This window comes from Rhinolophus hipposideros (assembly GCF_964194185.1).
Source record: "Rhinolophus hipposideros genome assembly, chromosome: 2".
NCBI lineage: Eukaryota > Metazoa > Chordata > Mammalia > Chiroptera > Rhinolophidae > Rhinolophus > Rhinolophus hipposideros.
This window is the reverse complement of record NC_138048.1, coordinates 97,781,915-97,797,777: the sequence shown is the minus strand read 5'-3', so window position 1 is coordinate 97,797,777 and position 15,863 is coordinate 97,781,915. Positions and strand designations below refer to the sequence as shown.

The 15,863-nt window shown below is 36.3% G+C and overlaps 1 protein-coding gene across 8 annotated transcripts in view; it reads left to right on the top strand.

Annotated features, from left to right (window-relative positions):
• Positions 1 to 15,863, top strand: part of GRIK1 (glutamate ionotropic receptor kainate type subunit 1) — a 356,592-nt gene that overhangs the window by 288,948 nt on the left and 51,781 nt on the right. For all 8 annotated transcript variants that reach the window (XM_081071073.1, XM_081071071.1, XM_081071077.1 and 5 more), the window contains exon 8: positions 13,750 to 13,857. In XM_081071073.1, the coding sequence (XP_080927199.1) occupies positions 13,750 to 13,857 (108 nt within the window). The remainder of the gene's footprint in view (positions 1 to 13,749; positions 13,858 to 15,863) is intronic.

Below are 15,863 nucleotides of genomic sequence, written 5' to 3'. Positions count from 1 at the left end.
AATGCATGATGCTTCCCGCTTAAAGCAACACCTTTAAAGTATGGCACCAAGTGATCTTTGCCTCACCCGTAATTTGTGAATATTGTTGTAAAACATCATTAAGTCGAATAATCATAGCCTAATTAAGTCTTTTGTAGTTTAGGCAGTTTTATGAAATGCCATGGGATTTATCTGGCTTTTCTTCACTTGACTGAAAGCTCATAAGAGGCTGAGTGAATCTAAACCTCAGAATCCTTGTCATGAGGAAATAAATGCTGAAAAGTATTGGGGTTGAAATAACATTGCTTAATGTGATATTAGAAAAACAAAACTAAAGGGCTGACTCACCGTTTCTGCCCAAATATCATTATATTATTTTAAGCATGTCCCATTCCCTTCTTTGTTCTCTGGTGGGCACAGCTGCAAAAGGCTCAGTTAAGGAGTTGTAGGTAGATGAGCACTTGAGATATAAAGCACACGAACCTGTCAAAGAATAATTAAAAACCTCTAGAACACAAATTTTTAAAAAAATCTTTAAAAAAGCTAAGTTTATTTGCTTGATGGACAAGAGTGGTTATGTGTCTCAAGAAATGAGTTCAGCAAGCTTCCTGGAGCTGAATGCCGTAGGGTGACGAGAGAACAAAAGAGAGGACTTGGTTCCATGTTAGAAGGATTTCTAAGCATCACATCTGATTGATTCATTAAGTTGAATGTTTCTCCTTAGACTGGTCATTTTTCTGGTTTAACTTTCAAAAGTGCAATGTTAGTTTTCAAATAGGTCCAGGATGGGCTCTGTGCTGAGGCAACAGATGCTTGTATAAGCACATCCTGGGAATTGGGGCAAATTTCCAAACCAGAGGGAGGAAGAAACAGAATGGTGGACTCTTAGAGATGGTTCCATTTCACATCTTCATGTATAGAAGAAGACATGGAAGCCCTGTGAGATGAAATGATATTCCTAGAATCAGAGGTCTTGCTACTTGCAGGGAATCCAAAGTTATAAGGGACTGGGGTTGGGCAAAATAAGGCTGCCATATTGTGATTCAGGTAAAACTATAAAAGTCTCTGACATTGGAAGGTTTAACAGAGAAGGGCTCATGTTATTTCAAAATAATTTCTCATTAAATTATGTCTGTTTTGCATCTTCTAAAGTTGCACTATTGAATATAAGGTTTTTAGCAACCAAGATCTTTGGGAGGAAATCTATTTTTTCAAGGCAAACAAAGATTTTCAAAAGACTCAGTAGATCCACTTTGCCTACAATAAACCAAAAAGCATTCTCCCATAGGGGTCTGTATTTTATCCAGAGATTTCCTACCATCTAGGTGTATGAGATCCAATCAGTATATGGCTCATCACATGACCACAGTGTTTCACGAGCTTAATACTATACTGAGTGAATTAAGTTTGCAGTTTTTCCAGTCCTGTTTCTCTTCGGTGACTGGTTCAATCTTCATTTTCTCCTGAAAACTGCACTAACCATACCAGCCACAGCTTGTTTTTCCCAGTTCTGTAAAAATTTTATCAGTGCCACTCATTTACTTTTTAATTATATATTCCAGATAGATAGATGATAGATAGACACCTTAATAATCAGAGTATAAACTCCTTCAGAACTGGAATCAGTGTCCATACTTAATAGCTGCTAACAATCATTGGACTATTCAGCAAACATGGGGATTATAGGGCCTATGGCCTAGATAAGCTTTGAACACTAATTCATGAGCCTAAAAGTATAGGGTGAGGACCATCTTCATCAAACTAAATGGAGTACCTGGAAATAAAAGCATATCCCTTGCTCCTACCTCAAGCAAGTTTCCCAATGATTTCTGTGCTCAATAAAATTTGAGAGCCACTGCATTAGTATAAGTCATAAGGTAGGAAGAAAGCTTTTTTTTCTCTGACAAGCCGCATAAAGGAAGGCTCTGAGGTGGAGCAAAGTTCATTGCACAGTGGTCTATGAGTAATCATGGGTCTGTGAGGAGAGGTAAGCAATTCTTAACTAGGTCAAGATAACAAAGGAGCTGAATTTTCATTGAGCTTCCATCTGATGGTACTCTGTTAGATGCTTTGAAGCATTGTCTTTTTTAAGTCTTTACAACTAGGTGAAGCTAGAATTAATTTTTGCAAAGGTAAGTTGGAGAAGTTAAGTAACTTGCCCAGAGTTCCCCAGCTAATCAAAGACAGAGCCAAGATTTAAACCCATATCATCTGATTCTAAAATCAAGTTCTTCCTAATACACCATGCTCACATGTTAAAACTTGGTAACAAAATTTAACTGTGTTGTCGAAAGGCATCTTGTTTACAATGCAAGATTTATGACTAAAATTTGTTTGTGAAAACTAATGAAGTGCCTATGAGCAGTATTTTTTTTAAAATTTTTAAGTGCAATATGTTATTTTTTTTTTTTTTTGTTTTTTTTTTTTTGTTTTTTTTTTTTTTTGGTTAGGCCCATAAAAGCACATTGACTTATGGTTTTATTAAAACCTCCAGTTTTATTTGAAAACTTCATATTTTCCATACATCTTTCTGAACCACAAATTGGTTCTGTCACATGTTGCCATGTGATATGCCTTGTAAAAGTCAAGGCATCATTGATATCTCAGAATAACAGAAAAAGAAGTATTTTTAGCTTGATGAAAAATGAGAAAAATAGTGTACTGAAGAGAAGGACATCCAGGAAGAAGGTTTCAAGGGAGAAGACTCATTGTGACTGGAGACAAAGGACTTTAAAACATGCCCCACCATCTAACAGTTAAGTTTAATATCAGCAAAAGTCACCAACATTTATGGTAAAAAGTCAACAAACAGTCACACACAAGTAAATCCAAAATGGAAATCGGAGAATGTAGGGCCATCCTAGGACCCATTAATCCACTGGTCAACAAGTAGAATGGGTTTCTGAAGGGCTATGAAGTTCAGTGAAAGCAAGAAAATTAGAAGCATTTAACCAAACAAGCACAATGAGAAGACTTCAGACACTTTCTAGACATTCCTCTTGCTCTGAACTCTGATGGCCATTAGAATAGGACCCCAAATGGGAGAAACTGCACAGAAAAGCTGGTGGTTTCTTTTGTTTTTACTCATGATGATGACAGCACTTCCCAGCCATGTGATTTTGACTTTCCGGAGAGACTGCTCTGTGATAGATGACACACAGACACTGGGAAATAGGATACTGGAAGCTAGGACAGAGGTTTTTATCTTTCTAACTGAACCCAGTAGACAGATACAAGTTGGGTCAATTTGGGCATCTCAGGCTTCAAACACGTCACTGAGTTAGTGAGAAGTCAGGATTTTAATGCTGATTAAAATTTTCGTTTATCTTTTTTTTTTTTTTTTTAATTTCTTAGCTTGAGATGTCCTCTCCTCGTGACCCATGTAAAGTCCAGTATGAGGATTTAAAATGGGAGCAATTAGCCCACATCACTTCATTGTCTTTCTCATGACCTTACCCATCGGAATGCCGTGTGGTCAAGGACAAAGACTATGAAGCAGACCTGGCTCTGAATTCCTCCAGTGCATCTTACTGGCTGCGGGATATTACTTCCCTTCATTAAAATAGGGACAACCCTACTTATCTTATGTGCCTGCTGTAGGGATCAAGTGAGATAATACATGCATACCACTGACATTTGTCAATATATCTCATACAACTTTGTAAAGTTATCAACAGGACTCTTCTGCAAATGTAAAGTAAGTATGTGCCAAAAATACATTTAACTTCCTAATGATGGAACCAGCAAAACAGTAAAACTTGTTCAAAGAAGGATTAGAGGAACTGTGATTATGTAGTCCACCAAGAAAGGCTAAACTGAAATAAATATGCTGAGTTAGAGACAAAACTGATTATTATCTCTCAGAGCAATAAAACCATAACCTTTGAGGTTATCTTTTGTACCAGACATGAATTATTTGCATCTCTATCAGACAAAAATTTACAAGTTAACATAGAATTTCATAATCTTGACTCTAAACAATAGAAAATAATAAAACATAATAGTGTAATCCCCTGGAGAATTAAATCATCATTGGGTGGGCCTGTAAGACAATGATCCCATATGACCTTGAAAGGACGTGCAGTCATGTTTTTTATTTCCAAATTTTAGATAATTTGCTCATAAGTGCTCTCTTGTATCATAAATAATCTCCAAATGTTATTTATATTACAAAAAGTCTGATGTCATTGTGTTTGGACCTAATTAATTTACATGGGTGCAGTAAGAGGGGCTAATTAACCATATAAGTCTTTTTTGAGGGGTCCTGAAAATTCAGAGCTACTATTTTAAGCAGCTATCAAGGCCAGAAAATTAACTTCTATATAGAAATTTCAAAATGAATCTCTGATTGAATTTTCAAAAGCCTTTCTTGTTCCAGAAATATTCGTGTGGCTCTTATTGGTGTATTAGTTTCTTTTCCTGCTTAAACGATTTACCAGAAACTTAGTGGTTTAAAACAACACAAATTTATCCTCTTATGATTCTGAGTTCAGAAGTCCTACTGTGTTTCCACCAAAACAAGACCGGGTCTTATATTAATTTTTGCTCCAAATGACACGTTAGGGCTTATGTTCAGGGGATGTCATACTGAAAAAGCATGCTAGGGATTGTTTTCTGGTTAGGTCTTATTTTTGGGGAAACACGGTACACAGGTCTCAATGGGCTAAAACTAGGGTAGGGCAGGTTGGTTCCTTCTGGAGATTCTAGGGGAAAATCAGTTTTCTTGCCTTTTCTAGCTTATAGAGACCTCCTGTTATCCTTGCCTTGTGGACCATTTCTTACGTCTTCAAAGCCATCAATGCAGCATCTTTCAATCTTTCTCTCTGTCCCTCTGCTTTTATTTGCCTGACTTCTCCTAGGTCCCTCTTATAAAGATCCTTATGATAATATTGGGTGTACCTTGATCATTGGGTATGATCTCTCCATTTTAAGATCCTTGACTTGATTGTATCTACAAAATCCCTTTTGCCACATTCAAGGTTCTGGGGATTAGGGCAAGGACACTTAGGGGTAGGAGGGCATTATTCATCCTATCACACATGGGTAAGAAACTAGAGCCAAGAAACTCATCTGCACAGCAGTCTTTTAGTACCTATACATTTTGGTGAATTTCTATTTGAGGTGACCCACATCCTGACCTGCCAGGAAATGACATTCCTTGTCACTTATAATTCTAAGATTCTGTAAACAATAGAACAAATAAAAGACCAGTGCCCTGAGAGGTCTTTCTGAACCTTGGTTCTACACATGAAGGGCAATTGTTTTTTACAGCGGATTTAATATACCTAATTAAATGAGATTTGTTCTCAGATATGGCGATCTTGGTATGACTTTATTTACAAAACCAATTTATCCAACCACATCCTGACAAAATCAGAAGACAGTTTTTTGTTATCTTATGCAAATAACCACTTTGCCATAAAAACCTGTGAGTTGTTACTGGATTCTAAAAGGTCAGGGCGAATAAGGTGCTATATAAGAATGTGTCATTGATGGGCTACTACATTGAGGGTTAAAGATACAGAAAGTATATTTTCACTCCCTTAATAGAACAGTTAAAACCACAGCAGCAATACTCAAATCCACATAACCACAATTATATTTCCCTCTACCATATGTTTAATCCTACTTAAGTCTTGCCCATCTGGATGTTGGGTCAACACTGCTTTCACGAGGTCTTCTATCTACTAGAAAGAGTCCTGGAAATCCTGATTATTGCTCTCGTGTCCGCACAGTTGTCTAAGTGGTGTCACTTTTAGCTACATAGCCTGTACCAATGACTCTACCTCTTAAAGTGCCAGTAGGTAAGACTATTGGGCACCATTCTCCCATGAGGCTCTGAGACTGCCATTCTTAGACAAAGGCCCAGTTGACTGCCTATGGGTTACAGCAAAACCTTTGGACAAACATGAGAATAAAGCTGAAACCACATATTGATGCTGAGAAGGGAATTGTACCTGATCTGATTATATAGAAGGTAAATTATAAACCTTTATGTCTTCTTGTTAAGAGCAGAGTAAATACTCCAAGAACAATTGTCATTTTAAAAGAGAGAAAACAAAACTTTAACATTCATATAGCATTTGACATAAAAGGATTCACAAAACTTAATATACATCTCTTATTAATAAACCCATCAAAACTGAGCAAACTTTGGCAAATTTCTGACACATTTCTTTGCTTTTATTCCGACTCATCATGTGCAGATGTTATACTCCAAAGTACACAAAATTCATTCCCTCAAACCTTCTACACAATGCATGCGCATGTTTTTTCATCCTCTATACTTTTTTTTATAATTTGGTATGTATTTTGTCATTACCTTATAAACAATAATATAGCCCATTACGTTGTACACATGAGAATGAATAACACAGCCCCCAGAACCACACATATGCTTTGAGCAAAATAAAAGTAGCAAACATAAACATGTTAATTAGCGTAAACAAAAGTTACAGCTTCTCTACAATATATAAAAATAATAAGATACACACACACACACACACACACACACACACACACTTTTACTTATACAGTCACTAGTGAGTGAACATTATCTCTTATTGAGAAACTCTCCAAATATCCCAAAATTATTCATCGAATAACTTGATTTAACATTAGTTCAAGGTCTTAAACTTAATAACGAAATTGGGAATTATGTTTAAACTGATACATCAAAAAGCATAATTATCATTGATATAAAATTTTGTCAGAATTCTAATTCAATATAATTATATACATAATTTTACATCTTCTTCATTTTAATCATTACGTGTCAATGCTAGCTTATCTCTTAAGTCAACCAGCATAAAAAGTTTAGAAAATTCAAATTAATGAGCCTCTTTGTTAGGATACAAAAAGCAAATCTGTAAAAAGCCTGTGCACTTGAACTATAATTCATACTGATAAAATTAGAGAAAGGACATGCAATGGTTTTTTAGCTAATTTTAAGAAATCAATTAAATGTGGTTAAATATGCACTTTGGTTAGATGAACTTGGGTTTTTACTTAAAAATGCTTCTAAACTAACAATTTCTATGAGTTGTTTTTTTAAGGTAGTACATAAAATATATTAAAATGTCTGTTTATATAATGAGAACCCTGGGAATATTAATATAAGCAATCAAATATGTAAACCAGTAAAAACAAAGGTTCTTTCATTTGTAAAGGTTTATCATCTAATTTATAATATTTTCGGGAGGGAGGAATAAAATCTCACACTCACAAAATGAGGTGGAGAGGCTTTTCTCGTTCCCAGGCGTAGGAGGACACCATCGCTGAGGATTGCAGCTGCAGTTCCATCACCTTAGCCATGGGCTGAAAGTAAACATTGAATACAAAAGCTCATGAGGACTGAATTCAAAGGGTAGTTCCCCTTACCCGTGGATGTGAGACATAAAGGAAAAGGCTAGCAAACCAGATTTCCGGTTATCTCTCACTCTACAGACAGAGACTTATGTTATCTTCATCTACCTGACAGATCACAACATAATCAGAGCAAAATGTCAGATTGCTAATCATTGATGCCACCAGGAGCAACTTGTGCGATTCAGATTCACATAAACACAGTGTACTTGCCTGACAATGTTTTGGAGACTAGACTAGCATTCAAATGCCCACCAGTCCCTAGAGCTGGTCATGGCACAAACCAGGAGCTGCTGAGACACAAAGAGCTCACTTGACTGTGCAGCAGAGATGGAAAAATGGGCTGAGCTCAGACATGAATCTACCAGTCTCTGCACCCAGTTTGGGGAAAGAAATAGTTCAAACTATGAGGTAGGCAAGATATTTTCAGATTGCCTGACTTGAGTGAAAATCAGAATCAAAATACCGCATTAGAAGAAAAGAAATGGAAAGAAAAAAACAACAGAAACAGAGAGTCAGCAAAGGTGAATTCTATTACTGCTTGGGATTTGCTCCAGGATTAGAAAAAAAAAAACATTTTAAAAGATATTTCTGAGCTTGAATGACCCATAAAGTTGGCTCTGGCAGGTCACTCTACTTAGGAATCTTGGTAGGACAATCGCCCAGTCAGAGTACAATTTTAAAATAGTTATAAATGTGACTTTAACATGGACATAAAGTAAGCAAGTATCGAAAATGTATGTAACTCTGAGGGAACAGGCAAGATGGCAAAAATCGTCCCAAGGAGATCTAGAGAAACAATGGTTCTAGAGGCCACCAGAAAAATCCAAACTTGTTAATGAATGACAGGACAATAAAATTATAACTTGGGGCTTATCTTTTCTATTAGATAGAGATCATTTATATCGTAAAGATTTACATTTCATAGAGCAATAAATTGAATTATTAGATATATTTCCCTAGAGGATCAAATCATCCTTTTATGAGCCTGCTAGACGATGGCCACTATGACAAAGAAAGGCCATGCAGTTTTTTAAATATGTTTCCTTTATTTTCAAGTTTTGATAAGTTTGCATAACACATAGAACAATCATTTAAACATGATGCTTCCCCTCCCCTTGTTCTAATACCAAAGGAAGCTAACCTTTGGGTTTGCCATGAAACTTCTATTTATAAAATTCTTACAAGAAAGCATAGATATGAATACATAAATGAAGAAATGCTAGAAACTCAGAAAAGCACATTCCTTCTTACTCTCAAAAAAAAAATTCTGTCCTTCAATAGGAAAAAATTTATAGCCTATGGCAAATGAGAATGCCCATGTCAGGTGAATTGCAGGAATGGGCTATATGTTCTTTTACATATTTAAATCCGCTTTAGGAAAAAATATAAATACAAGCAATCATTTTAACTAAATGAAGGTAAAAGTTGACTATTATTAGAGCCCAGGGTTAAGTGCTAGGTACTTACGTCCTCAACATATAATATATATATATATACAATATACATATAACATATTGTATATTATATATACATATAATATATATATGTAAATACTGGGGGTGCCAGAAAAATGTATACAAGTGGACACATTGGTCAACGTTGCTCAAGCAGTAGTTCGCCGTAATCAGAAGAGTCTGGACTCTGATGGTAACCACTTTGAGCACCTCTTGTAATTGCAGAAGTCAAACGTGACTTGTATTCATCTTTTGTTATCGGTATATATGGAGTATTGCAAGTTTAATAGTTTTTTCCTTAAAATGTGTATATATTTTTTTACACACTCTGTATGTATAACATATATAAACATATATATGTAAAACATATATATATATATGTTTTATTTGTACAAAAAAATCATCTTGAAAAAGAGGACATAAACAAGACATTAATAAAAATTTGTTTTTCTTCTTTTATCTCTTGATTTCTGCCTCTTGGCCATCAGATAATGTGTCTGATAAGAGAAAAGGAAAAGTCACACCATTTGACTCATTGCTATTAAGCAGTTGTTGTCAAGAGGTCTAATGCAGGGTAGAAATTAAAGCTATTTCCTAAAATAAAGACAATAGTTTAAGTATTGTTTTCAGTTAAGTATACTATAATTGTCTCCTGTGCCAATACTTCTACATAAGGCAAGCAAATTATAATTATGACTAATATAATTATATATAATTACCTAAATTACATGTAGTTCAGCTTTTTACCAGCAAGTGGATTCCTTATGGATCTTATTCACCATATCCAGGAATTAGTCATTGTCTATTCACCCTAATCAATAATTTATTTGTGATTAATAAATGTTTATCAACAATTAGTTTGCAAAAAAAGAAAAAGAACACATACAGAAATGTTCATCTAGGGACAGGAAGCAGGAAGACATAGATAATTGTGGCAGTAAGGGAAACTTGACTTTGAAGGTCAAAAGATATTTCAATTCAATAAAGAACCAGTCAGGGAGTCTTTGTAGATATTTGAGGCAGGGAAGGAAGCATTGTTAGAGAATGAAAAAAGAACGTTTTTGCCACTTGGATGAGCAGGGAGGAGAAGTGAGAAAAAGTGGGAATTACTCTGCACCAGTGATTAGAACACTAAATTAAAGAATAAAACCAATGCAACAGAATCCAAACAAAAGGACACAATAGACACACTTAGTGGAAACGAAATTGAATTTCTGAACTGGGTTTTAAGACCCTGCTATGAGCTACATCAAGAGATAAATGCTACCAATCCTGTATATTTTCAGAGAGCTCCATAAACTCCGGACAAGGTATCAAATTGACTCACAGCATGACCCCCATGAAGAAAAAGTTTCCTTTAGCCAAAAGCTTTCTGAAAATCCTATTAGTAGTTAACGAAGAAAACTACCTCCTTCCAAACAGTTCAGGAGGAGAGTTAGAATGGCACATTTTTAGAAGCACAAAGAAGGAGCCTGAAAACTGACTTAGTCCAAACCCCTAACACGACAGAGATTTCCACTGAATCAAAGTCTTAGACAAATTGGTTCCATACTCAGCCGATGCTAGAACCCTAACAGAGTAGCTTATTTGACAACTCTCATCTAACCCATCAATCCATGAAGCTATCCTTGACTTGCAAAATAAATGACCAGAGTACAGAAAATGGGACTAGCACATGCATATGATGGGAGGAAAAGGATACCGCAGTAAGAAGGAGGTGTATGTAAATATACACAAGACGAGGTTCCCTACTTGCATTAGCTGTTGATTATTATTTTTTTTTTTTTTGGTCCTGGTCCAGAGAATGTGATTAGCTGTATCTCAGCAAGTGTAACAAGTGTAACTGACCTTAAAAATATGCCACCTCTTTTTGAAAGCTGGTGCAAGAGTTGGCATTCTAATCTCCCTTGGCAGGAAACTGGAGGCCAATTCCTGGGATCTAAAGAAGCATTTCTTCTTATATCACAGCACTTGAGCACCTTACATCTCATTTGCCCATATACGAGGCTTAGATAAGAGTTGTAGGCTCTTCCTGTACGCACCTCATTTCCTGACATTAATTTGACTTAACTTTCAGCATTATGTACCACTGACAGGACATCCATTCCACCTGAATGGTAGCCAGAAAATCAGTTTTGGTTAATTGTGTTGGTTCCTAATTGTGTTGATACCATAACATATTGTTTATTTAAGAATTTCAATGGCAATGCTTTCTTCAAGAAGCTCTGTCCACCCTGCCATGGAACTATTTTCATTAATATAGAATGGTGTGAAAATTGGTTAGAACAGGGAGGGACCATGCTGTCCCTAGGTTCACATGTGGGCATGGAAATACGTTTGCATAAATTTTGTTCTATGGGAGCTACCTACTAACCAACTCCCTGCTTACAATTTTTACCTTCTCCAAGTCATCTTCCCCAATTCTGCTGAAATCATCTCCTAATGTATATTTTCCATGACACCCATAATCTTAAAATACTCCAGTGTTTCCCAAACGTCTATAGAGCAAAGTCCAAGCAAACTAGCATGATTTCCAAACGTCTACAGAGCAAAATCAAGCAAACTAGCATGATTCATAACACCTCTATGAATGGTCACCTACTTGCCTTCCCAGGCTCATTTCTCATCATTCCTTACATTGTATTGTGGATCCATGACAAACATAATTTATTCTGTATTTCATGCTCTTTCTCAGGCTGTGGATCTTTGCTTGGCCAACTTCTCATCCTTTGAGAGCTCAGGCTTTCTATTCTCGAGGAATCTATTGCTGACTCTTTCTTTCCCTGCAGTTGGGATAAGTACTTCTTCATACTACTGTCTTCAATTACTGTGTGCAAATATTTATCCTCACATTTATGGAGCTCCATTGAAATACATTAATGTGCTTGTTCTTACAAAACTGTAAATTGTTAGGTGCTATATATTTCCAGATAGTTTCTGTCATAGAGAAGATGAGAACTAGGAGTGCCAATGGTGTATGTCCCAGTCTAAGGGCAGAAGACCGATGTCTCAGCTCAAACAGGCAGAGAGCAAAATTTCCCTTTCTCTGCCTTTGTGTTCTATATATGCCCTCAATTGATTAGATGATGCTCACTCACATTGGGGAGGGAAATTTGCTGAATCAAACAGACGTACACAAAGGAGATATTTAACCAGATATCTCAGCATCTTGTGACCCAGTCAAATTGACACAAAGAAATTAACCATCAAAACCTCAAATGTAAAGTCAAGATTTAGACTAATCTCTAGGGAGCATGGATCCATCATATACTTTATGTGGTGGGGAAAATTGTATGAATGTGAAAATTGTATTTTGTGACAATGAATCTGATGTTGATTTGCAGAGTCCTGGTACGTGAAGTAATAAAAGCCAATCTCGAGAGCTAAGAATGTGTGGGGGGAAAATAAGAGGTAGTAGTAAAAATAACTGCTAAAATTTTAAAGGCTTTTAGTGTGTTAAGAATTATGTTAAGTGCCATAGAAATCTCCCCCAAATCCTGCATGAATCAAACACTGAAATCTGAGATAACCCAGGTTCAGGTTAAATAATTTGCCTAAAGTCATACTTCAGAGATTCAAAGCTAGCTCTGTGATAAACTCAGACTCTTTCTGTTGCATTGCTGTATCTCTTGGTCAAACATGTAAATACTGTGATAAAACATAACTCTTCAGATCTTTTTCAGATCTTACCCATGTCTGATGAATTTGGTAAAGTCAGGAGGGGAAAAAACAGACAGACAAACAAACAAACGAAAACAGCTAAGTGTATACAAAGGGCCAAGTTCTCAGGTATCTTCATTTGTAAGTCAACTCAAAACAGACAAGGTTTCCAAAAATCACTTAAAGATTGAAGCTCAAGAGGCTCCAGGGCCATTAATTTTTATTTATTGAAACCCCCAAAGATGTCCAATGTGAGTTCTGCGAAAGCAGACTACTGTGATTTCTAGTTCCCAAAATGATGTTGATACATGTGGTAGTCTGAATAGTGGCTCCCTCAAAAGATATCCACGCCCTAATCCCTGAAACCTGTAAATGTTACCTTAAATGGTAAAAAAAGGACTTTGCACGTATGATTAAATGAAGGATTTTTGAGATGGGGAGATCATGCTGGATTGTCTCTGTGGGCCCAAAACGCCATCCCAAGTGTCCTCATAAGAGCAAGGTAGAGGGAGTTTACAAAGAAGAGGAAAAGGCCACATGACCACAGGGGCAGAAGTGGGAGTGATGCAGCCACAAGACAAGATTGCTGGCAGCCACCAGAAGCAGGAAGAGACAAGAAATGGAACAGAGTCTCCCTGGAGCCTCCAGAGAGAGCACGGCCCAGCTGACATTGATTTTGCCCAATGATGCTGATTTTGGACTTTTGCTTCTGGCCTCCTAAACTGTGAGAGAACAAATTTCTGTTGTTTTAAACCACCAAGTTTATGATAATTTGTTACAGCAGCCACAGGAAACTAATATAATGGTCAGATGACATTGGAAGGCCTGAATGACCCTAAAAAGACACCCTAAAACTTCAATCATACATCACTGAATTATAGACTTTCCACAGAGAAAAAAAAAGGGGGCGGGAGGGAGTACTTCCCCTGGGCAGTACTTCAAAAAGGTTTTGGATTGACCTTGGCAAACAGAATATGGGATGATGTCCCAGGCTTTGTTTACTCCCTGTGCAGGCTTTTTTACAGTCACTTTTTTCCATCCTGCCCATTTTGATTGGTACTATTACAGATTTGACTGATGTTAAGATGTTGTAACTGACAAAATAAATGAGCACTAATAAAACAGTGAAGTGCTCTGCTATTGAGTTAGTGAACCAAGGCGATGGTTTATAACCCCATGATGAAACCGAATAATTGGATACTGTGATGAATTTGAGGAATTACAATTTTGATGGTGTTAGGATTATGATCAGCATTAAACAGTAATGCCGCGTTCCTTTTGTCCATAGGCTCGGTGGGATGGCTTGACTGGGCGTATCACCTTCAATAAAACCGATGGCTTGAGGAAGGATTTTGATCTGGACATTATTAGTCTCAAAGAGGAAGGAACTGAAAAGGTAACCTCCTCAATAATAAATTCAAAAATAAAATAAGGAGCCCTGCTCAAGCATTTTAATTGCAAGTACAAGTAGAGGGATAAAAAAATGATTCGCTCAACATGTTTATTTATGCCTGGTTTTCTAGATCTCTCTCCCAGATCTGCAGATAGATGTTGACATGCTACATTCTGAAATTATACGTGTTATTAATAGCAATGCTGATGGACATTTATAGTGCTTGGTTTATATAGCAAGCATGATTATATCAGTACATATATAAAACCCTATGGGTGGGTGTCATTAACCCCATATCTCAAAGGTTTTAAGAAATTGAGTTTAAAACTTAAAAAATCAAAGGCTGTCAATGATGTTTCTTTGGAATGGTACCCAAGGGTTATTCAGAAATTAATTTTAATTGCACTCTATTTTGAGATTCGTGATAGAAGGACAAAATAAAAGTAGGATAGAAAAAGCTTACTGGAGCAGTCTAATTTTGCATCCTTAATTTTAGGAGGAAATGTGACAAAAAAATGTATTTTAATGTTGGGTTCTGAATTTAGGATTTATTTTAGGTGTAATTCTCACTCTCTCAAAGTTTAAAGTTCCACTTTAGTTACTATTTAGAGCAATTAAACTGTAAAATATTTAGTTACGTAAAAATAGTAGAATTTGGCTTCTCCGTATACTTTATTATATCAATTTTAGTATTCACAACTGTAGCTTGAAATTAACACTATAGTGTGAAAATTTTGGCCTTTAGAATCTTAAAAAAAAAAATAAAGATTTGAAACCCCCAAAATATTCATCTGAACATCAAAACTCTTTAACCTTCTTTTTTTTTTTTTTTTTTTTTTTTGGTGTAGTGGACAAGAAGTTATGCTTAATGTAAGAATGGCTTTGAGAACAGTTACTTATTTAGCTGAAGTATCTGGGTTGATTTTTAAAATGAGATAAAATTTCCATTTCTGTTTTGTTGCTTTTAACTGGGACACATTTGTTTTTAGGTCCTAGCTATGCCTCATCCCCAAATAACTTAATTAAAACAAACAAAGAGTAATTAGGCTGAATGTAATAGAAGGTGACTGGTGTTGAAATGTTTGGGGAAAATAATTAGTTTACAGCATTGAGATACACATTATACATGCAGGTTTCTCATTTCAAAAATTTCTCTCCCCCCCTCCCAGTAATTCTTCACTTTGATTTGCTTATTTTTTTTAAGAAAATGTCTATTCTCTGTGTCTGTCTCTTTCTCTCCCTCTCTACTTCTCATAATGTACAGAATGGACGGGGGGAGAAAAGCTGTTAAGGAAACATCTTTTTGGCTCAGATGGGTGATGAAATAGATGAAGCTTTTGTTATGCTTTATGTTTCACAGCTAGTTATACATTGCAATATTATGCACACTCTATTGGTGTTTTTCCATCAAAGGCAAAATCAAATTAGATGAAAGTGTTTTCTCAATTTGTTTCTTATCTCTTCATTGTTTGCAATAACTTTTCTTTCTTCAGGTGACTTGGGCTCAATTCCTGAGAAGGCTTATTGGGCCTTAAGGCAATAGGGGAAGCCAACTCATCTCCCTTAAGAGCCAAGGGAGGAAATGCCCAATCTTTTCATGTCAGCTTCTCCGGGGTCCACAAGGAAAATTTTTAGAAACAGCCCATTTTTCTCACTTTCACTCAAGTTTCTACTTCTTCGAAGTCTATATTCAAATAATAAGTCATCAAGCATGCTTTCTTCTCACTTAAGAATAATATGTGTGTGTGTGTGTGTGTGTGTGTATGCGTGTGTGGGGGGGGGTGAGAGAGAGAGAGAGAGAGAGAGAGAGAGAGAGTCTGTGTGTGCACTGACTGATTGGTTGGTTGATTGATTGATGTGGGTTAGAAATGCCTGGAGCAGGTCTTCTTAAGGAATAATGAAGTCACTTGAACTCTGCAGCATGGCTGTGCATAGTCAAAAGAACTTTAAATCATTTTTTTGGTGTGTGAAAGTGAAAATCAAGTTCTGTGGGACCCAAGTACTTCGCT